The sequence below is a fragment of the Branchiostoma floridae genome, chromosome 17, assembly GCF_000003815.2.
Source record: "Branchiostoma floridae strain S238N-H82 chromosome 17, Bfl_VNyyK, whole genome shotgun sequence".
Taxonomy (NCBI): Eukaryota; Metazoa; Chordata; class Leptocardii; order Amphioxiformes; family Branchiostomatidae; genus Branchiostoma; species Branchiostoma floridae.
Genome location: NC_049995.1, coordinates 4672056 through 4696958, shown reverse-complemented (window position 1 = coordinate 4696958; position 24903 = coordinate 4672056). Strand labels below are relative to the sequence as shown.

At 39.2% G+C, this 24903-nt stretch overlaps 2 protein-coding genes across 2 annotated transcripts in view; both read left to right on the top strand.

The window, feature by feature from the left end:
- The window catches only part of LOC118404169 (uncharacterized sodium-dependent transporter HI_0736-like), a 58192-nt gene that overhangs the window by 10628 nt on the left and 22661 nt on the right, over positions 1–24903 (top strand). The gene's annotated exons all lie outside the window — the stretch shown is intronic.
- On the top strand, positions 8003–23836 carry LOC118404172 (uncharacterized sodium-dependent transporter YocR-like). Its single transcript, XM_035803191.1, has 12 exons — positions 8003–9833; positions 10881–11064; positions 15261–15444; positions 15977–16091; positions 16562–16763; positions 17259–17421; positions 17801–17935; positions 18738–18874; positions 19196–19287; positions 19668–19769; positions 20123–20175; positions 21895–23836. Exons 1-12 carry the CDS (start codon positions 9789–9791, stop codon positions 22046–22048), a joined length of 1566 nt encoding a protein of 521 aa, XP_035659084.1. The 5' UTR covers positions 8003–9788; the 3' UTR covers positions 22049–23836.

Below are 24903 nucleotides of genomic sequence, written 5' to 3'. Positions count from 1 at the left end.
GAGAGGGGGAATGGAGGGAGTATATAAACCAAGTATGCATTTAAAAATGATTTAACTTTCATCATATTTTTTCATCCACAGTGGACGGCGCTGGTCATTATTTTAGTGGGACTTAACGTACTTTTCGTCAAGTACCAGACGCCGATATCCCGACATTGGTCAGAATCAGAATCAGCATCAGAATGGTTTATTTATACACTTCGCAGCCTCGAGGCCTGAATTGTGTGGTACATTACACTTCAGCTCAAAATCGGTTAAAACCATTAAAACAGTTGAGTAAAATTATATACATTGCAACAATATACATACATATACATAATGATAATCTCGAACACTTAAAACATTAGACGTTTGAGATACAGCGTGAAGAACATGAGAAATTCAGTGCGGGGTTACATGGGTTCAAATGTCTAGTTTCTTTCTTTCTTTCTTTCTTTATTCGCACATAATAGCATGGCTTAAAAACAAATGTGTATACCGAGATGAAGAACATGCTGGGGGTGGGCAGAAGCCTATGTGGCTTTTCTTTGGCCTCCCCCAGAAATAAGTTGCAGAAATAATAATTATACATAATTAAAGTGAACGAAAAATGCACATAACATAAGTTGAAATCATCATGTGAAATATACTAGTGGAATAGAAGTTGTATTACAAATGATCAAATGAAATAATAAATACAAAACAAAATAGACAAAACATATACAAGTAACTTGGGATTTGAGAAAAAAGGTAGGATCTCTAAGTTTTAAGAATCATTAGCTATCAACTACCAAAATCAACCAAAAACTAATATGAGAAACAAGGAAACAAGGAAATCAAACAAATCAGGTAAAAGTTATGCTTGGGTGTGTGATGTAATCAATCTTAACAAGCTTTTTGAACCTGGGTAATGATAAGCAGCATTGTTGGACTTGACTTAAATTATTCCAGATGGTGGGGCCTCTAAATTTTATTGTGTGTTGTTTTAGACAAGATTTTGCTTTAACTGGTCTTAAAAGGTTCTGCTGTCTTGTGTAGTGGTGGTGAAAATCTGAATTTGAATTGAAATTAAAAAGACATCTAAATTGCTGTGGTAGGAAAGAACTATTGTGGACAATTTTATGTACAAATATGGCAACTTGAAATTTGTTGATATCAAATACCGTCATAACATTTAAGTCATTAAAGAGAGATGTTGTGTGTGCTGTGAAGGTGGCATTGCCCGCAATTCGTACAAAGCGCTTTTGAAGGAGGTACAGAGGTTTGATAGATGTAGTGTACGTGCTAGCCCATATAATATTGCAGTAAGTTAAGTAAGGGTAAATCAAACTGTAATAAAGAGTCATGAGTATATTTCGTGAAATCAAGGTTTTTACTTTTCTTATAATGCCTATGTTTTTCGAAATTTTATTGCAAACACTATTAATTTGGATCTTCCATGAAAGTTTCTCGTCAATTATTATACCTAAGAAGCGGGTATGACTTACTTGTTTGATAGCTTTGCCATTTATATAGATTTTAGCTTTTTCTCTATCATACCTCTTGTTCCTTCCTGCAAAGATAATGAAATTGGTTTTTTTTACGTTGATTGACAATTTATTCGTCTTGAACCATTGATTAACTTTATACAATTCATCATTTACAATTGTCATTAATTTTTCAAAATTTATATCGGACATGAATAAGTTGGTATCATCCGCGAATAACAGGGCAAATAATTTGGTTGATACGCATGCGAGGTCATTAACATAAATAAGAAATAAGAGCGGGCCAAGAATGGACCCTTGAGGAACACCACAAGTGAGGACATTTTGGGAGGAAATGTTATTTAGATTGGACACGTATTGTTTTCTGTTAGTCAAATAGTCTGTTATCCAATGAAGAGCTGAGCCGGTACGTAAATCCATATTTGAATAGTTTCTTAAGAGCAAATGTCTGTAAGGATCTAACAATGGTGGCAAAGGTCAAAAAATCGATTTGGCTCATATTTTGCACAGTGATAGTACTTGGTCCACAACCCCTCAAAATAGCTTTCTTTTAGATCAAAACTCCTTGTTGCCATGGTAACGGGCCAACAAAGTTTTCTGGCCATTTTCCCCAATTTCCGCATCTCAAAAACACGGAAATCGGCATACTTTACGGCATTGTCACTCCAACACCTTTTATTGTATTGTCAAAACACAACAAGATCTGAATAGACCAACAGTTTGGCTGTTTAGAAATTGTTGTGAAATTTCCAACGAGATAAAATTGAGTTCTTGGGCAGCATCAAAACAATACAATGTTTCAAGCTTCAAAATAACGTAATTTTTGGCCCAACTTTGTAACGCCATAAGTGCCGAGCTGGTAATTTTTTTGACTTGAAATTTGTACCCTGTATAGATGATTGATATATCTATCAAATGCATTGTTGCAAAGTTCGGGGTCTTGTTTGGTTGTCACGTGGTCGTCCTCAAAAGTAGGCCAGTTTTTGCGTTTGACGAAAATTGTGAATTTAAGCCATGTTCAAAGTACTACATGTGACAAAATAAAACAGAATTCTAACTCAACTTCTTGTCAAAGAGAGATCTATGTATTGTCTATTTAATAAATGCTTGAAGAGTTTTAGATCGTGACGTTTAGTCACGTGGTTGTCCCTGGAAGTAGGCCACTTTTTTGCGTTTGGCAAAATTTTGAATTTTAGCCATGTTCAAAGGGTTTTCTCTGACAAAGTGAATTTGAATTCTGATTCAACTTCTTGTCAAAGGGAAACCTAGGTATTGCCTATCTAATAAATGATTTTAGAATTTTGAGTCATAAAATGTAGTCCCGTGGTTGTCCCTGAAAGTAGGTCACTTTTATGCATTTGGCGAAAATTGTGCATTTTAGCCATGTTCAAAGTACTCTACGTGTGAAAAGAAGTCTAACTCAGCTTCTTATCAAAGGTAAATGTAGACAACGCCTATATAATAATGTTTGTAGAGTTTCAGATTGTGACATTTAATCACGTGGCTGTCCCTGAAAGTAGGTCACTTAAGATGAAAATTGTAAACTTTAGCTGCTTTCGAAGTACAATACTTAGCAAAGTGGAATAAAATCATGATAAAACGTTTTGTCAAATGTAGCTGTAGGTATTCCCTATCAAATAATTGATTGTAGAGGTTTGGATCATGGCGTTGGTTGTCCTCATTGGTTGGTTGGCGTTGGTTGTCCCCATTTTCAGATGTTTGTGTTTTACTCCTAGAATTAAAGATAACGTTTTTACCTTCGCCAAAAAGGTTATGCTTTGGGTAGCGATTGTATGTATGTTTGTAGAAGACCAGAATAACTCAAGAACAACTAAATGGATTGTATTGATATTCGGTATGTGGGTAGGTCTTAATGAAACTTGGAAACGAATAGATTTTGGGCCACCTAGCGGCCTGTTAAGGTACTGCAAAGGAATTTCCGGGTTTGATATGTCGAGTTCTGAACATACTGCGGCTATAATTTTTTAGTGGTAGACAGGTCTTTATGTCGAGAGTAAGTGGTGTAGGTTTATGCCTGGTGGTGGCTTGTTTTGAAACTGCAGGACAGGTTTAGTGTAAGACTTTGAAAGAGAATAACTCAAGAAGGGGTTGACGGATTGTCATGATTTTTGGTATGTAGATAGCTTAAGAGATGCTCCATATGAATACATATTTACTATACAAATCGGAATCTAATTTGCAAAAATAATTAGGAAAACAATTAAACACGCCCAGTTTCATTATAGGACCATTAGAAAGTGTCAAATGTAACTGAGATTAAATGTCACAATCTGAAACTCTACAAACATTATTATATTGGCGTTGTCTACATTTACCTTTGATAAGAAGTTGAGTTAGACTTCTTTTCACACGTAGAGTACTTTGATCATGGCTAAAATGCACAATTTTCGCCAAATGCATAAAAGTGACCTACTTTCAGGGACAACCACGGGACTACATTTTATGACTCAAAATTCTGAAATCATTTATTAGATAGGCAATACCTAGGTTTCCCTTTGACAAGAAGTTGAATCAGAATTCAAATTCACTTTGTCAGAGAAAACCCTTTGAACATGGCTAAAATTCAAAATTTTGCCAAACGCAAAAAAGTGGCCTACTTCCAGGGACAACCACGTGACTAAACGTCACGATCTAAAACTCTTCAAGCATTTATTAAATAGACAATACATAGATCTCTCTTTGACAAGAAGTTGAGTTAGAATTCTGTTTTATTTTGTCACATATAGTACTTTGAACATGGCTAAAATTCACAATTTTCGTCAAACGCAAAAACTGGCCTACTTTTGAGGACGACCACGTGACAACCAAACAAGACCCCGAACTTTGCAACAATGCATTTGATAGATATATCAATCATCTATACAGGGTACAAATTTCAAGTCAAAAAAATTACCAGCTCGGCACTTATGGCGTTACAAAGTTGGGCCAAAAATTACGTTATTTTGAAGCTTGAAACATTGTATTGTTTTGATGCTGCCCAAGAACTCAATTTTATCTCGTTGGAAATTTCACAACAATTTCTAAACAGCCAAACTGTTGGTCTATTCAGATCTTGTTGTGTTTTGACAATATAATAAAAGGTGTTGGAGTGACAATGCCGTAAAGTATGCCGATTTCCGTGTTTTTGAGATGCGGAAATTGGGGAAAATGGCCAGAAAACTTTGTTGGCCCGTTACCATGGCAACAAGGAGTTTTGATCTAAAAGAAAGCTATTTTGAGGGGTTGTGGACCAAGTACTATCACTGTGCAAAATATGAGCCAAATCGATTTTTTTACCTTTGCCACCATTGTTTGATCCTTACAGACATTTGCTCTTAAGAAGTATGTTGTGATCTACAGTATCAAAGGCTTTTGAAAGATCCAGAAATATTCCTATAGTGTATTCGTTATTTTCTAAAGATGTGGTTATTTTGTCAACTAGTTGTAAGAGCGCCATGTATGTAGAATGTTTTTTGCGAAATCCATATTGATGAGTATATAATATATCATTATCTTCTAAGTGATTCATTATCCGTTTGTATACTATTTTTTCCAGAATTTTTGAAAAGGCCGGTAAGATTGATATTGGGCGATAGTTGGTGAAAACACAAGGATCCCCAGCTTTGTTCAGTGGTAAAACCTTTGCTAATTTGAGGTCTGTTGGTACTATTCCATTTCTTAATGAAATTTGAAAAATATGGGTTATTGGCTCTAAAATTTCAGGGACAATTTGTTTCAAGAGCGCGGCACTTATTTCGTCTTGACCAGGGGCTGCATTTTTTAGATTCATAATAATCTCGTTAATTTCTGTTGAAGTAGGTTCTTCGAAAGAGCTAATAGATGGATAAGAATTCTGAATGTATTGTAAAGGAGAAATGCCTGTTTCATCTATGTCATTTGCTAAATTGGGGCCGATGTTAACAAAGAACTCATTAAATTTTTCAACTATGTCTTTTGGATCAGATACCTCAAATTCCCCGTCAATAAATCTACTCGGAAGAGCATTAGTGGTTTTTTTTTCTATTTAGAATTTCATTAATTAGTTTCCATGTTTTACGTATGTTCGTGGAAGCAGCTGTAAATTGGTCATTGTAATATTTTCTTTTGTAGTTACGAATCAGACTGTTGTATTTGTTTCTGTACGATTTGTACGTATGTAAATTCATTGGTGTTGGGTTCTTAAGATATTTTTTATAAAGTCTATTTTTCGTTTTGGAGGACTTGTGGAGACCTGTTGTGAACCAAGGTTTGTCGATGCTTATATTTTTCTTCGCTGTAATTGTCGAGAGTGGGAAGCATGTATCAAAAATGAGATTTAAGGATTTGCTGGAAATTATCATAAGCAGTATTTGCATTTGTACTATCATATACAACATCCCATGTTTCTTCTGCCAGAAAATGTTTAAATCTGTCAATATTTCTCCTGTTGAATTTTCTGTGTTTGCGTTTTCCACATGCATCATTCTTAACTTGATTACAAGTACTTTTATAATGTGAAATATAGGTAGATGATCAGATATATCTGTAACAAGTAGACCTGATGTACATTGATTCGTCAAAGAGTTTGTTAATATGTTATCTATCAAAGTTGCTGATGAGTTTGTTATTCTTGACGGTTTGGTGATGGTTGGGTAATAACTACATGAATACAACGCATTTAAGAACTCTGCAGTTAATGAGTGACTTTCACTTTTTAAAAGATCAAGATTGAAATCACCGGTCAAGTAACAGTTTTTACCTTCCTTTTCGATAGCATCTAATGTCAGGGTAAGGTGACTGATAAATGTCTTTATATCCGAATTTGGAGGTCGATATATGCAGCCTACTATAAGACCTTTATCCATTGTTGAGGGAGATGCAGGGATTTCTATAAAAACTGATTCAAACTGTCCGTCTTCCTCTTGAGAGACAAAATCTTTACGTTCTATAAATTGTAATTCGGAATGTAATAAAATAGACACTCCCCCGCCCATTCTAGAAGATCTACAACTGTGTACAGGAACGTAATTTGGTATATCATACAAATTTAGTTACGTGTTTAACAGCCTTACAAGGTAAGGGATCGGGGAGTTCTTGTGTCGATTGGTACGGCATAGTGGAGCATTCAGTTTCTGTTTGTTTCGAGTGTCCCGGCCGGGTATTTCGCCCCTTGACAACGGAAGCCAGTCCCTGAAGGATGATGTCAACAGCAACTTTGCAAAGTTCAGGCACAGTTGTTCTCTCCTGTCTGCCAGCGATGTTAGTCCGAGGTTTTGAAGGGCGTGTGAGTAACCAGTGTAGGCGTTACCAAGGATGATACGGCATGCACGCTTTTGGACATGTTCGAGTTTCTGTACTTGCTCCTTGGTAAGGCCGGGGGTCCAGGCTGGTGCTGCATATTCTAAGATTGGCCTGATGTACCCGGTGTAGATTGTTATCAGGTCATTGCATGGTAAATTAAAACGTCTGAGTCTTTTGAGGAGGTAGAGTTTCTTCGAGGCCTTTCCTACCATCTGCTGAACTTGAACGTCCCAATGTAGGTTGCTCTGGATGTGCAGGCCGAGGACCTTGAGGCAGGTAGCGACGGCAAGCGGTGTGTTGTCGATGTGTAGTGGCGGCAGCGGGGGTGGGTTCCGAACGAAGGTAATGTGCATAGCAAGACATTTAGCGCCGTTCAGGAGCATGTGGTTACTATTTGACCATTGGCATAGTTGATCCAAGTCAGAATGCAGGGTAGAAGGTTGCTGGAGCCTTCTCGTCTGTAGCATGTTCATGTCGTCTACGTATTTCCACACTGGGCTGGTTGTTTCAGACGCAGCGTCGTCGATAAGTGCTAGAAAAAGGATCGGGCCGAGCAGTGTTCCCTGCGCCACTCCACATGTCAGACGTTCCCACTCAGAGAGGGATCCACGATAACACACGCATTGTTTCCTGTCGGAGTCATCACTTATGTCATTACAGAGCAACATTCCCGGATGTTGTACATGTAACGTTAACAGTAACTGTAGCAACGCTGTAGAAGAGCAGGAGCTTGACGCTTTAGAATATGAAAAGTTAAAACTATTAGAAGAGAGCAATTGTGTTGGAATTTAGACAAATAACGTCATAGCTTTTAATTTCAATTTTTTAAAATCTTTTTTTAAGTTTCATTTCATATTGTGTATCACTGTTATTGTGTAGTTTATGGCTATCTATCTCAAAACAATATAATTTGTGTTTATCGTAGTTTAAAAGGATTTTATAAGATATGTACAATTATGTTATCAGCTTTAGTATGTGAAATTGATGGTATATATTAAAATATGACATTAAAATTGTGATATTATTCAAGGTGGAACGTATACCATACACCACCAAGTTTTAAGCCTTTTCTGGGCACTATGTATTTTCATTGTTATTATTTGCCATATGTTTACAATTGTAACGAGCAAATGGACAATAAACAGACGTTAAAGGATGTGGTGTCGAATTATTTCATTATGAACTGGTGTGATAGTTATCCAAATAGATACCATTTTGAAAGATCCATGTTAGGTACTTGCTGTTAGAATTCTACAGACTATGCGTGCTATTTTCCCCAAGATCATCAAACTTTCCCGATGCAGAGTGGAAATTGTTGTATTTTATTATAGTATTATACCTAACTTGAACTTCTGAAATATATATGGTTGTAGTGAGAATACTCGCGCGCGGATGTAACCATGAAATCAAGTCAGTGTGCACGTGGCCATAGAAATAACACTGGGGAAGTAGGAAACGATCATGTAAAAAGATACATGTGCATGTGTACATGTAATTTGGTTTTACACAATATAATAGCTATGTGATGACTTGTGGACACTTCGATAGTATTTTATTGCATTACTGCAATACAAACACTCACTGCTGGGAGGCGCTATCCAGTATATATACGGCCTTTCCTTTGACGTCATCTGCGCCATGTTGAATTTCTGTGTGTGCCCGTAAACACATCAAGATGCCGTTGTTTAATTGAATTACCCGCTAATACGGATACGTGGGATTTAAATTATAATTACTATGACATCAATGAAAGGCCTGTATAGTTTGACAAACTGATGATGTCATTCAAGCATGTATAGAAAATAGAAACCTTTTTGGTAACTTCGCTGAGTTTACTTCGATATCCCCTGTAAATGGTTCTTGATCAACAACGATTTATCCAGTCATTGGTCAATAAAATAATTACATTCAATTTAAAAAGCCAAATGTTAGCTTACATTGATATGTTAATCACAGTCATTTTGTTCAGTAACGCACGAATCTTCGAGTAATTATGTCTATAGATTTTATATACTAGTAGATCATTTTTAGCAATAATCATTCTAAGCCGATTCGATCAAACAGTGGAAATGTTTTGGTATGAGATATACCGTTATCATTAAATAAACTTAAAGGCATAATGACGTTATTAAACTCGTCGTGACCGTCACCCAATGAACACTCAATCGCCACATTAGCCGGTCACTAGCATCCTACCATCCACATGGAACGGACCCGAGGCGCGACAGACTCTACCCGAGGACAACTCTACATAAGACAACTGGGGCCAACTCCTCTCCACACGGCAAGCTAAGGCTGTTGTATATTTACTATTGTCTCTTTTGTAACATTCACAGTCATGTATGCATAGACAAGTCTCGTTTTTACCTCTGTACAAGTGCTCATAGTTAGCCGTACCGCACTCCATGACTGTATCTCCCACCTAACGGATGATGTCATGGAACAAAGGGCATAGGACACTAAGTGTAACCTGATTGGCTAGTAGAACAATCGTCTATGAGACGAACTACCTTATTGGTCAGGAGAACAATGGACTACGCTCAGAGGGCCCTGACCTGACTAGACGTAGGCTCTGATTGGTTAGTTAGTCATAACGATATCCTGTAAGCTGATTGGCCATTGAACCCTATACTCTGATTGGCCACATAGCTAGTGCAATATGATATCTTGTAATCCGATTGGCTATCTCCTGCCCTAACTGCTCAGAGCGCCCTGCCCTAACTAGAGTAGAGGCTATAAAAGCCAGTGCGGTACCACTCTCTTGTCATTCTGATGAAGACTTTTGAATAAAAGGTCGAAACCGGTAAACCGTTGTGTCTCAGCCGTCCTCTTTAATTTCTGACGCCTTATCGACCATTTAAGGCATAATGACGTTATGCTATTGTTGTATGTCGCCTACACGTATATAGCGCATGTTAATTGAGACAAATCATGCCACTAAGAGGACGTGGATCTAGAACCGGTTTTTCTACTTAGTAGTCTGGCCAAGCTTCATTGTGTCGATTCAGCTGTACAGATTTAATGAGCAACGAGTAATCAAAGATGGCGGACGAAGGAAAATCTGAGAGAATAAGATTAGTCAAGAAGGTCAGTTTTGAACATTTCTATCTTACTTATTACGCGTCGTAAGTTGATTTTTCACGTCCTTTACTCGTTGGATCAGATTTAGGCTCAATTTAGGCTTCTGATGTCGTTAGTAAAACCAGCAATATGAACTCAAATTTAGTTCACAGATAGACTATTGTGCCCCCCCACCATTTACATTTCACCTCACACCTGTTTGCAACTGCACTTAAAATTTAAAAAAAAATTGAGGATGAAAATTCATGTCATTGCATGTAAAAAGATGTTCTAGAGTTTGTGTCATCTATACGAATAGTAAAAAAGATTGACAAAACAAGAATCATGTGTATGGAAACTAAGTTTGCAAAGTCAGGGACACAGATTGGTTACATAATGTTTTCATGTCTGTTTCAGACAACGCTCAGTTCCTTTTCCTACCTCCTATCATATGTGACTCTATACTATAATCCTTTGCCCTAAACTACCTACCATCCATCAGTATTTCAATTGGCAGTAATTCATGTTCATAAAATAGCAGAGTTTTTACACTGTACAGAAATCGTGACTGTACACACGTCTATTCACGTATGTTCTGTTTGTGAATAGACAGAAAACTTAGTTCTTTTCGAAGTTTACGAAGAAGAGAACGTTTCCGACTAAGAAAAAACAACCGAACCCTAAATAGGGAGAGCACATAGAATGATCCCTAGGGATTCGACACTCAGAACAGCAATGCCCAAAGGCACAAAAGATATCCCGAATGTAAACAAACGTAGGCACACATCTAAATCCTAAGTCTACTACTAAGCTGATTAGACGTATAAAATACTCTAACATGAATTATACTTTGAAAACAAAGGGCTTTTGTCGAATCAAAAGACCCATTCAATTTAGCTTTCATCGGATAAACATCATGTAGAAATATTAGGTTTAGATACTTACGATTTTGTAAATGTTTTCCTAGCCTGCCTTGTTATTAGTTCTGAATACTTATAATTATCGATAAGGACAATATGTGTTTGACAATGCGTTGTGTCATTGTTTTAACCACATGTTTTGTCAACACCATAGGACACCGATGACTCGGGACTGGAGGCTATTTTCCAAACTACGTCCGAGTCCCACCCGGACACAGACAGGGCCGGCAGGTTCTCCTCCAAACTCGGCCTCATCATCAGCTGTGTGGGCTGCGCTGTAGGGACGGGAAATCTCTGGCGCTTTCCGAGGATTCTAGCTAACAACAGTGGAGAGAAAGGTAAACTTTAGGCGTTATTACATATTATGAAAATGTCCAGTTGGCGTAGGTGGAAATTTTGCACAATAATGTTCTTTTTACTGGAAATCTACAACAACAAAAATTATTTTATGCCAGGAATAATTCGATTATCGGTGTGTTTGTCTGTGTGTTTGTGGACATCACATACTTAATTACCCTACAAGCCATTAAAGGATTTTCATCATAGATTAAAAGTAGGTGTAGGTAGATAGAGGTCAGAAAAACAAAGGCCTAATTCGATTTTGGGCTACCTAGCGGCGTTCTACGCTACTGCAACGCAAATTCCAATTTTGACCAATGGAATGCTCAAAACGTCGATAAAACACTAAGATAGTGTAGACTTTGGTGCTGCGACACATTAAATGTAACATGCTGGTAAGGATAGTATCATGAAAAGTGGTTGAATACGAAATATTTTTTCTCAAAAGACGAATAGTTTAATTGAATGTGCCATGACTGTGATCACTCATATGACGACTTTTGTTCATCCTTCATTGACCCCTCCCCACACTTATATACTTGGTTTATTTCCATCGCAACAACATTACAATACAATTACAATCTAAGATATGAGTGGACATCTCGCAGCCGTAGGCTGAATTGCATGTAAGCCACTATGTTAAAACAATTTGCTCCATCAATGAATACATTAAAAAGGTTAAGACAATAGATTCTAATATAAATATACATGTAATACAATATGTACAAAGACCGGCTATTTGAGCACATGTTCGTTCAAGAGATTGGTTAGGTATGGTATTGGGCTTGTTTTGAAGCGCTTGGTGCGCACTGGCATGTAGTCAAGCTTATTTCCATTTCTTGTCTCCCTACCACTAACATCACCTCTTGACTGTGGTAGCCAGTCCCTGTAGAGGTCCGAGGTGAGGACATTCCTGGCGAATTTTAAACAAAGCTCGACCCTGCGTTCCTCCAGTGTTTGCAGTTGGAGAACTTCACACGCTAAAGCGTAGGTAGAAAACTTCCTGCCCAGGATTATTCTGGTAGCCCGTCGCTGGATGCGTTCGATCTGATCACGTTGCTTTATTGTCAAGCCCGGATGCCAGAGTGGCGCGGCGTACTCCAGCACAGGGCGGACGTAACATGTATATACCGTTACGAGGTCTTCGGTTGGTAAGTCGAATTGACGCAGTCTGCATAGGATGTGCAGCCTCTGGTTTCCCTTCTTGGATGTTTCTGTGACGTGAGTGTCCCACCTCAAGTCGTCTTGAAATGTAACTCCAAGACACTTAGCTACCTTGACAACTGTTAACTGGTGGCCGTTGATGTTGAGAACTGGAGGTGGTGGTGGGATGCGGGAAAAACAGATTACCATGGCTTTGCATTTGCCCGGATTGAGCTTCATGCTGTTGTCCTCAGTCCAACCTGAAAGATGGTCCAGATCGTCCTGTATGTTGGGTGGTTGGGACAGCAGTCGGGACTCAACAAGGTTGAGATCGTCTACAAATGCCCAAGACGGAGAAGCTACAATGCTGGGTAGTTCGTTAACATGGGCTATGAAGACAATTGGTCCGAGCTTTGTGCCTTGAGCCAAGCCACACGTAAGACGCTTTGTGTGGGACAAAGCCCCCCGGTATCTCGTTCTCTGAGTCCGTCCTTCATGGAAGCTGGCGATCCACGGAATTACTTCCGGCCGAACACCGATCTCAAGTAGATGCCTCATTGCCACTGTGTGGTCAACAAGGTCAAATGCCTTGCTGAAGTCAGTTAAAACCCATGTGCTGCAGGTCCCCTGCTTATCCGCAGTTCTGTACAGTTGATTTGCCAGATTAACTAGGCAATGAGTGGTTGAACGTCCCTTCAAACATCCAAACTGGCTAGTTGATATAGACCTGTTTATGTCCTGTAGAACCCAGGAAACGATGAAGTCCTCACAAACCTTCGCGAGGAGTGAGGTCAGGGAAACGGGTCGGAGTTGATCTATACTGGGTGGGCGGGTCTTGGGCAGAGGTACTACGACCGCTTCTTTCCACTGTTGTGGTACTACTCCCTCACGCAGCGAAGTGTTGAATATGTCAGTAAGGGGTGTAGATATTTCGTAGGCAAACTCTCGTATCAACTTGCCCGTTATTCCATCTGGGCCCGGCGATTTTGTCGTCTTAACCCTCAGCAGTTTGTGGTACACCTCCCATGGTTGTACGGTGGGAGGAGGGCGGGAAGGGAGGAATGCCAGGAGCTTGGACAGGTCCAGAGGGGGGAGCGACGTTGTGATGTCTGAAAACCTCGTGTTGATGATGTTTGCGATGTCGACGTTGTTTTCTGGGTCAACACCATCGACTGGTACCATCATGTCCTTTCTTTGAGTGCCTGTCAGAACTTTCAGTTCTTTGAACCAAGCGCGTGGGTTTTCTCTTTTCAACTTTTGAATTCTAGTACTGTAGAACAGTTTTCTTGCTCTCTTAATCGCTGTCTGGATCTTGTTACGGAGTGCTCGCCATACCACCCAGTTCTGTGCCTGAAACGCACGCTGTCGGGACTTGATCGCAGACTTGATCTTCGGGGACATCCACGGCTTGTCTTGTACGTGGGTTCTGATGGTCTTGTACGGAAAGTAGGTTTCTATTGCCTGATTTAAAGCTACATAGAGAGCGGAGGTTTTGCTTTGTGTTCCCTGTGCGCTCAACACCTCTTCCCAATGTGTCGTAATCCACTGGCCGAAGGATCGGATGTTAGAGTCCTTCATTGGTCGTATCCTTCTCTTTGTGGTCTTGTTCACGACAGCCTGGTGTTTGGGATGGAGTAAAACAATGCTGTGATCGCTGCGCCCCAAGGGCGAGGTTACAGTGGGCGGGTGATAGAAAACATTCAAGTTTGTGATAATGAGGTCAAGAATAGCCTCGGATCGGGTTGGAACATTAACAATCTGTTGTAGACCATTGCCAGAGCACACCCCTCTCACATCATCAACATGGTTAAAATCACCCATTATCAAATATCCTGCATTATCATATCTGGTTCTTAGATCATCTACCGTATCTAACAGGTGTTGCCTTAAAGCGTCTTCACAAGAAGATTGTGGCGGTGAATATACAACACACACGATGATAGAGGAAATCTTTCTAGGTAAACGTTTTGGTCGTAACATCAGCCACATACATTCCAGCTCGTCTGGGACAATGATTGTTGTGATTTGTTGTGCAGCTATATCATCACTTACATACAGAGCGATACCACCACCACGTCTGTTTTCTCTAGATTTCACAAATACATTGTACCCATCTACCGCCCAATAGTCTGGGGGAGAGTCACTACTAAACCAGGTTTCAGACACTGCAGCTACCTGGACATTTTCACTTAACAACACAGAATGAAACTCATCCAACTTGTTTGCCAAAGAACGAGCGTTACATAACATTACAGATGGTACACTGATTTGGCGTGGACTACCTGATTTAGTTTTAGAGTTCTGAATGTTCGCAGATGGTTGAAGCGGTACTACCTGTCTCGGTCTGTTCATGACGCTCGCCGCTGTAGCTGTACAAGAAAGTCTGTTGACGATGGGCAGAGCAACGGGACAGTTTGTCGATCGGAATGCGCTTTGGTATGCTCTAGGTATGTACGTAGGGGCGTGGTCAGCAGGTAGTCTTCTTGATGTCGCTGGGTTCGTTTCATCCAGCACAGGTTGAAATTCTCCGGCTGTTTTACATATGTGTGGATGGAGCGGGTTTAAGCCGGGACTGAATGATCCATATTTGCATCTCAATGGTCTATTCCCAGTTACTGTAGGGATCCTTCTTATAAAATGCTTACCAGCTTTCGTCCCTCTTGGTCTGTTTCCTTGTTTCCAGAGTCCGAGGTTGAGAAGTTGGTTCTTGATTTCAGGACTGATCGGGGCAGATGTCTTCTTCAAACGCCACAAGTAATCCAAGGAGTACTGGAAAACAGCTCGTGACCGGGAAGCCATTGTGTTAGCCGGGATGGTGTCCAAGTGTTATATAAAAACGGTCCAAACTTGAAGAAATCGGGTCCAAACTTGCTCTGAAAGGTTCTGCACGGTCGCCGGAAACATTCATACATACAAGTTCCCACATACATAGACTAAAATCATAAAAACTTTGAGTATTGCACACATAGTTAAAGGAGCGGGTTTCGTGTGTGGCAGCCCCTATAAGCGCCACCTACTTCATGACACATAAATGAATTATGATGTTTCCCAGGATGTCTGCAGTTCCTGCTGGTCTGGTTCCTGTTCCTGTTCATGTGGTCCATGCAGTTTATCATTATGGAGTACGCCATCGGTCGGTTTACCAGGAGAGCTGCACCGATGGCGTGGCATGACCTACTAGGCGTGAAGTCAACATGGCTTGGGGGATGGATAAGCATTGTTAATTTTCTGACATGGTAAGATCTGTTCTGTTCTTTCGATAATGTCTATCTGCCGAAGAGTCGGCAATTATTGACATGTTTTTGGCTAGTTCGAAACGGAGGTTCGCCAGGCCTCCATCCGGGTGATTTGTAGTCGAATCACCAACTCCATGATCCAGACAGAATGGTTTGTTCCAACGCACACCGCACGTGTGGGGGTTCTTTAACGTGCATAGACGGGACCTCCATTTAACGTCCTATCCGAGGGACGGCCCTATCCGAAGATAGGTACTCATTTTTCACCTGATTAAAGTGAGGAAAGTCGTGTAAAGTGCCTTTCCCAAGGGCACAAGATCAGTGACACGGCAGCTGGATTCGAACTCAAGACCTCTCGGTCTCGAGGCAAACACGCTGTCGCTGTGCCACGCGGTCTCAGATATTTTCCATTTTTATCATATTTACGTAATTTTAGCCTGTTATTTGTCATATTTGAATTACACAATCTACCACTACTGCTGCATGTGTTTGCGAATAGGTTACAAATGTATACCTTTCATTTCATTAACAGTTGCTACTACGGAGTCATCGTCGGATGGTCCATTCACTACCTGTACTACTGCATCTTTCACCCCCTACCAACAAACTTTGAGGAGAGCAGTCAGATCTGGAAAGCGTTTGCTGAGGTTGGTACATTTTTCTCCTTATAGTACATGATCGTCTGAAACAATCTAAATTTAACATAACAGTAAAGTTTCTTTACTTTGGCAGAGGTCGGTATAGTTTTAGCCATGTTACTGTATCATATGAGTGGATCTCAAAACGGTTAAATGCAGTTGACTTTAAATTATCATTTGAAGAATATTCGCCATTTCGTGTGATCTTCAATAAATGAATTATCATTTTTGTCAATATAGACTTAATTGTGGTTTAGAACCCACCATAAACAACACCAAAAACAACAACCTTGTAGACAATAGGATCTAGGAAAATTTGCATTCACTTCTATGAATATCATGCTTGACATTTATACTGTACATATTATTTACAAATGTATATTTAACACATGGCTCTGTCTTTATTTAATAGTAATAACAATATTGATAATTACAATAGTTATGATGATTATAATATCTGGTGTATTTTGCCACAACAGGAAAGCAGCTGGCCTGTACTATTACACTTCTTAGCTACTGCTGCATCAACCCTTGTGATGTGGAAAGGAGTAAGCAGCATCGAACCTGCCATGAAGGTCATGATTCCTGGACTCTTGATTTTGGTCATCACAGCGTTTATCTGGGCTCTAACCCAACAGAACGCAGGGACTGCTCTTGCCTATATCTTTACACCAGACTGGCGTAAGTAGGATCATAATTCTTTAAGGGTTGAGACGCACGCTTGATATGAGTTGTCTAGCACAGTTTGTAAATTGTGTGATAAAGATAGAAAATAAACATTTCTTTCTTTCCCAGCAACTTTTAGGTCATGGTCACAGTACACTTTAGGAATTGTGTCAACAACACACTATTCTTTTGATTCAAATGCTTAAATGAGATTTAGTACGACCATCATATAATCATCATCCATCTAATCGCTACAAAAGAAAGCTATGAATCGCCACAGCTGTCAATACTCGGTCAATCACCTTTTAGCGCCCCCGTGCAGCTGCTGATGTAAGTGCATCCTGAGTAGACCTTAGTCTTATCCTGTTTGCATTTTAGGAAAGTTACATCCAAACATTAGCTATCATTTCGAATTCTAAACTTATTGTTTGTAATGTATGCATTCTTTAACATTACCATCCAACCTTAGGATTGTGGCAAACCATAATCATTTTCATCACTTTAATACAGAGCTGTTGGGTACCCCCAGACTATGGATTGACGCCCTGTCCCAGAACGCTTGGGACACAGGAGCAGCATGTGGGATTTTCCTGGTGTATGGAGCGAGTATGACCCAAAGTATGGGACCTGTGAAGACAGGCCTTCTCATACCATTCCTCAACAACACTGTAAGGTGAGAAATTGTGATCGGGACGAATGGTTGTAACCAATGTGAAAACTTAGGTGTTGTGATCAGTTGTTGTAAATTTGTCTTCATATGAACAGCAGTTAGCACATATTGCAGAATAGAAGCTTGCGAAAGACGCAGGGCTAAAATTGTGCATTGGGATACTTCGAGATTACAGTTGTTTCAGTCTTGATGCGAAGAGAGAAATTGAAGATTTTTACAAATTATAGTTTTCCTAACATAGGTTATTTGTGCCTCTCATAATGATATCATTAATCTGCAAAATATGACACCACAAAGGCGGATGCCGTAAAATTTGAAGCCGTAGTTTGCTATTGTATCTAAGTTGTTTTTTGTTGTTCCTTTCTCCCCGTCCCAACTGCAGTCTTATGTCCGGTACGATGGTGTTCTGTACCGTGTTTTCCACCTGGACCAAAGTTAGTCCAGGAGGAGACAAGGATGACCTGATGAAACTCCTGAAGACGAACGGGCCTGCCAACACGGGACTCACCTTCGTCTGGTAGGCAGAACTTCTTTTTTGTTTTATGTTTTATAAATTCAGATTCCAACAAGCTTTCCTGTGTTTTATGATAATGCTTAATGTTAATCCATGACTAGTTTTACTAGTACTAGGTCGGTATGTCACTCAATATCAGACTGGTGTCCTACATTGCTGACATTGACCGTCTGCCACCTTCCTCAAGGCACTAGAAATTTCCCAGTTCTACTTCACACTCCCACTAGATATTGCTGATGCAGTGCGTGGTGGTCGAATTGGGCAATTTCTAAATTCTTCTTTATCACTGTTCCTGCCAGTACTATATTTTAGGTCAAGATTATTTTTTGTCAAAAGAAAGAAAATGTTCTTCATACACATCCTTCATAAACAAAGATATATAGCCGGGCAACAATTCCTCATGTATCGTCCTTATACCTAAAAGGATTTCTGTAAAGATGTGATCCCCAACGTGACTGAGTCGATATCCCCAACTCTCTCTTTTCATTGCTTGTGTTTTTTCATGATAGACAAGTGTTACATATCCAGACAAAATCATCAAGCAGAGCATAGCATGTTCCTATGGGGTCTTGGACCGAACTAATTCAAGATAAATCACTGCCCAATTTTTGTATCAACACACCAGACCACATGAAACAGAGTAGGAAGTTAGAATAAAGTTAGTCTGCACATATCATTGTTCCTGGTCGTCAATCGTAGTCAACAGAGCACTACATCGAGTCAAGGGAACACAACACAGCATCTTTGTCCATGTTTTGTCATGGCCTACAAACCTGTTGAAATTACCTTGCGTTATTTTTAACAGGATGCCCATTCTCTTCTCCACTATGACGGGCGGCCGTGTGATGGCGTCCCTGTACTTCCTGATGGTGGTGGTGGCAGGGTTCAGTAGCTACGTCACGATGATAAACAGTACTACACAGGTTCTTGTTGACTGGGGAGGTAGGTTTGAGTTTATACATTAAATGTTCTGTTTCAACCATTTTTTTTTAATTCAGAAAAATACAATATACAGTGTATTGCCATATCATGCATGTTGTCATGGGTCGACATAAACAGAAAACGTATCAACTTATCGCTAAGTCAAGAAAAAAACTTGCTGATAATGTAATACTGTTTGTAATTATGAAAAAAACGGTCTAAAATAGCATATTACATTGTATCATACCCCATGCGTATAAAGGTTAGATTATCATCTTTTTGCATTAATGAGCTTTTTCTGGCGTATTGATATGAACATACCGTGCATCGAATTGTTTGCAGTGAGACGAGACGTGGCATCAGTGGTGATGGGGATACTAGTGTTCCTTCTAGGTGTTCCCAGTGCTGTCAACGTTAACTTTCTTGCAATCCAGGTACGACCCCATCGTTTTACATAATAGAGTACTTACTTTCAATGGGATACATATTGATGCAGAAAAAGTAGAAATAGCTAGTAATTTATACAAATTTGAAAATAGCATGTTGAATCACAGACAGAGTTGAGTATTAAATCACAGATATAGATAAGACTTAAATCTAAGTACATTTACTTGAAATGATTTAGTCAAGGCATGCATAATGCATAGGTGATTTTGAACTTGCAACGATAACCGTACTTCAAGATTGAAACCTTTATATAGAAATGATATGTCAGGATGGAAATCTCAGAACAAAATATTGTCAGTACTCGTAGCGTTTCATACAATCCTTAAGTTTTTTTTCTGATTTTAAAACGACATTTCTTGTTTTGTAGGACTTTATATGGGGCGCTGGGTTGATCCTCTCAGGGCTAGTATTCATCTACCTGTTCTGGAGATACGGGTCATTGAACTTTCGCCTCAACCTGCTGAACGAGGTAGCTCAAAGTTGGCAATGTCATGTTACCAACGCTCTTTATTTTATACGAAATCAATTGAATACTGTACTTTCGTATCCTGTGACGTTCACTAGAAATGATAATTCTATATCTATCTAATGTTGGGATAATCGAATATCTTTACAGAGACTGTATTTTAATTTAACATAACCGACAACAACAGCATTTTATAGGTGCTAGTGTTTAGCTTCAAATATTACCTTGGCTTATAGTGTATATGTAGCGTTCATGTTTATAGTTTTCTGACCAAAAACTTTGTCAATTAATCGAGAACACATTTCCTTCAATGAATTATCATTATCATCATCATAATTTTGTATTGTTATATATAGGCAGGAGATGGATCAGACTGGAAACTACCGAAAGCTTGGGAATGGCTTGTCAAGTGAGTACCACCTAAATATCATTAGCCCCTCTTTCTATTCTATAGCCACGTGTGTGTGTTATGGTCTTTAATATCATTAACTGGCTTCCCCCGACATACATGGATGCCACCTTTGTACAGAACCTCCTGTTACACAGCAACAACACCAGAGACGCCTCTTTGCTTCATAAACCCAATTATACGAACACAGTTGGCCATCGGACATTTGTATACACTCTCAGCGGACAATAGACATGCACCAACTCTACGGCAGTTTAAAGCTGCCCCAAGACACATACCACAGCACACTGACACTGGTTGACTTTTGACCACTGTTTTTTTGGAAATGACGCTTCGGTTTATTACCTCCATGATATGTCATGGAGGTTATATTTTACCCCGCGTTTGTCTGTCTGTCTGTCTGTCTGTGTGTGTGTAAACAAAATAACTCATGAACGGTTGGGTGGATTGGTTTCATACTTGGTGTGTTGGCAGTGTCTGACGAAAGCTGGAAATGATTAGATTTTGGACCCCCTAGCGACTCTCCTTGGTACTGCAGCGCAACTTCCGTTTTTGCTATCTCGGTGTTCTGAACATGCCATGGTCACGATTTTTTAGTATTAGACAGCTCTTGTGCTCAGGAAGAAATGACATACGTTTGGGCCCCCTAGCGTCTAGTTTTGGGATAGCAGGGGCATTTTTGTCAAAAACTTCTGACGAGGATAACTCAAGAAGGGAACAACGGATTTTCATGATTTTTGGTATGTAGGTACCTTAGACAATGTTGTACAAGATAAAACACTAATCATGCAAAATAGGAGTACATTTGCATAATTAATGAAAATATTCTATCATAGCAGTTTTTTCAATTTATCTCTTGTCATGGACGTGATATGGTCGTGACATTTAAGTGGTAGATAGCTGTTAGCGTCATGAAAAAGTAGGGCAAGTTTCAGTCCCCTAACATTTAATTGTGGGACTGCAGGGGCGTTTTTGTTAAGACACTCCAAAGAGGATAACTGCAGAAAGGAACGACTGATTGCCTGCATTTTAGGCATGCAGGTAGCTTAGGCAAAGATGTTAATAATGATATACATGTTATGCAAATGAGGACTTAATTTGCATAATTAATTAGGAAATTGTATAGTTCCATTGTTTTCAATAACTGGACCTCAATACATGTAACACATGTTAATTATGATAGGTGGAATATAAGCAGATACCAAATATGGTAATGAGGAACTTATCTGCATAATTTATGTAAAAATTCAAAACCGCTTTATGATCAATAATGGGAATTTTATAATTGTGACATGTGTACGTTAGTAAATGATGAACAACACCATGCATAAATTATGTTAATGTGTTGGTCAATTGCATGAAATTTACGAAAGCTCTAAATTTTCATGGAGGTATGAGGTCGCCGAACTCTAGTTTGTATATATTGTTTGTTCTCCTCTGGTTGTTTTACTGAATGTAACACGTCTTGTTTTGTTATTCATTTAGTGGCCCCCCTTGGAAATCAGCTCAATAAGTTGAAGGGGCTACCCACCTGTCTGAAGATCAATGAATAAATAAAAAAAAACGTGCAACACTAATAAAACTTATTATGCAATTTTGTGGCATACATACACCCTCACTGGTAAGTAAGTGTATACACCGTCACTAGCTGAACTGCTAAATTTTGTTGGAATGATAGGATCTAAAATCGTCTATAACAATTACCTTCTTGTTGTACAGATACGTGTTACCAGTTGAGGGTCTGGCGTTACTGGTGTGGTGGGTCGTCAGTACTGTACGGAGCGAGAAGATCCCCTGGTACCAGCTGGGAGAAGGGTCTCTCATGACAGCATTTCTGGGGGTAAGATACATGTACTATAGATTGAATCAATGATCATATATGCATATCTACATAAATCAGTGGCTGCTTGTTAATGATATAACAACTATTATTATGTACTGAGGAAGGTATTTTTAATTCGAGCAAACTATTAAAGTTTTGACCTAATATTTCACAATCAGATAAATGAAAAGGCCCATGCGTTCTTCGTATTTGTGGTATCCTCAATTCTGCCTTTGATTGCACTCTAAAATGAAATATTAGAGTTTTTTTCAAATTTAAAATGTATATCCTGAACTCTGCAATTATACATACTATATAATCATAAGAGATCATGCTTCTACGATTATTTCCATGTGATTTTATATCATTAAAATTTGATAAAAAAACTTCTGAAAAAAGGCTTCTACGTGTAGTTGAATGATAATTGCTATTATCATATTTTCAGTGGTTTGTTGCTGGGATCTTTCTCCTAGGCCTGAACCTGGTGTTTGTCCGGTACCGAGCCCGCCTGTCCCGCTGGTGGTCTTCACTCATCGCCAAACAGGAGGACATCCCAGCCTGCTACTGTGGTCACAGACAGGACAGACGCGACAAAGACAACCTCATCGTCATGACAGACAATGCTGAAATGGGCCCAGTTCTAGACTACAAGACGATAGATTGATTATTGTCTAAAGCTTAGGTGGTATCTCATTGCATTTGGAGAACCGGAACCGGTGCAGGCTGCGGGGTTCCAAAGATTACCTAACGAATTTCAGAGATAAAGAACAAGTTTTCTTACGTTAAGGGTATTTTGTTGTCTTCTAAGTCATACTTTTACGTATCACGCAATAGATAAGTTATAAAAAATCTGTGAAAATAACACAACAGTGCCACAATGAAAGAACCCCACAGTGCCACACTGGTCCCCCAAGTGCAGTGAGACGCCACTTTTACTGTCTACAACGTTTCTACCTCGACAGCTTCTTGTTAAATATTTTGTATTGGTCGATTTACCAGTTTCAGTACTGATGTTATGACTTATCTTCATTAGAATTAATAATTATGATAATAACAACTCAAGTTTTTTATTGTTTAGTGGTTAATGTATTTCAAAGTGCAGAACAGTTCAGAAGTGTTAAACGAACTTAATACTTAGTTGTGGTTTATGTCTTCTCACGGGCTGTATCGGGTTGTGCCTTTTAGGTCTGATATGTTATCAGAAATAGTGAATGTCACGAGTTTAATATCGGAGGCATGATAGAATAGGCCATTTGAGATATGTATACGTCGTTCAACAGGTTAAGTTTATGGTTCAACAGTACATGTCATGTCATAGTTAACTTGTAACGGGCAATTGCTTCTCACCTCTTACATGTGATCAGTCATATTGATTGTCATGATGTGAATGTCATCATGTTTTAGGTTTAAGGCATCATTTTATAGGCCATTTGAGATATTCATATTTCGTTTTATAGGGTTTAGTTTATATATATATATATATATGTATAGCGCAATAGTCCGTGTCTTTTTGTGGTTAGCCTGTACTTATGTAAATTCTCTTATGATATGTAACCAGTCATTGTGAATGTCGTGATGTTTCAGGTTACAAGCATCATAGAATAGGCCTCTTAAGATGTCCATACGACGTTCAAGGGCTCAGTTTATGGTGCAAAATGTACATGTTCTTCTCATCGCTAACTTGTAACGGGTAATTGTTCCTCAGGTCTTGTAAGTAATCAGATACAGTGTATGTCTTGATGTTACATACTTAAGCCATCATAAAATTGGAAGTGTGAAATAAAAAAAGGACAAAATTGAGGTTAGTCAAAGAAGGTAAATTAAATTCTAAGAGTGCAATCACTTTCAAACGCAACTGTCTTTTTGAAAGACCCATCCGCCCTTCCTTTATACCCAACGACGTGATATCTGTAAAGTTCGTTACCTCTATCAGTAACAGGGTAAATCTTATTTGTTAGGGCATTATTAAAAGGAACAAATCAGCTCCAACTAGTTCAACAAACAAAATTCATTAAAATCTTATATGTTGACATTCTATCTACACTTGTTCAAGCAGTCGTATAAAACGTTTGCAATTGTGGGAGATGTCTTCACAGATTTTCTTGCTTTCAAAACAGATCAACTAAAAAATGACAATGGGTTGCTGTTCGTCTCCTATACATACAGTCGCGTCAGGACAAATCAAGCCCTAGGCTAAAACGTGTCCCTAAAACCGGCTTTTCCACGTCGATTCTTCAATGCCAAGCAGATAATCAAAGATGGCGGACGAAAGAAAGTCTGAGAGAACGAGATTGGTCAATGAGGTGGGTTTTGACTAATCCTGTTCAATATATCGTGTGTAGCAACAAGTTCTTAGTATTTTTTTGCCTTTCATGTGCATAAGATTACGTGTCAAGACCAGTTCAGACCGTACTTAACCGCCTTAGAGTATGATGCCCCCCTCCCTCCCATATTCTATAACAAGTCTGTTCGCTATTCTTCACTGAAACATTTGCATGGTTGAAACTTCATGCAAAACTCATACTACAGATGTCGTCTTATATTCTACTCGGATAGCTGCATAGTTGCAGTATATCTTACGTGACTTTATGTTTGCCCTTACCTACCTACCTAGCTAGTCCCTTGACAGGGTCGTTTGGGGACAAGGTAGCCATGTTTCAATAGATAGTTACTGTGTACAAACTTCACACTTAGAAGGCGGGAGGAAAACTATAGCACTGTTTGACTTGCCGAACAGAATATGTTTTTGGCATGTGGTCCACCCCTGATTAGCAATAGTTGAATAATATACTAACTAGAAAGTTAACATTTGCAAGCAAATGCAGAATGTTTACCTTCACTTTTAATACCTGGAAGCATTTCTACCTGGAAGGGTAAACTGATTTAGTTGAAGATGTTGATACAGG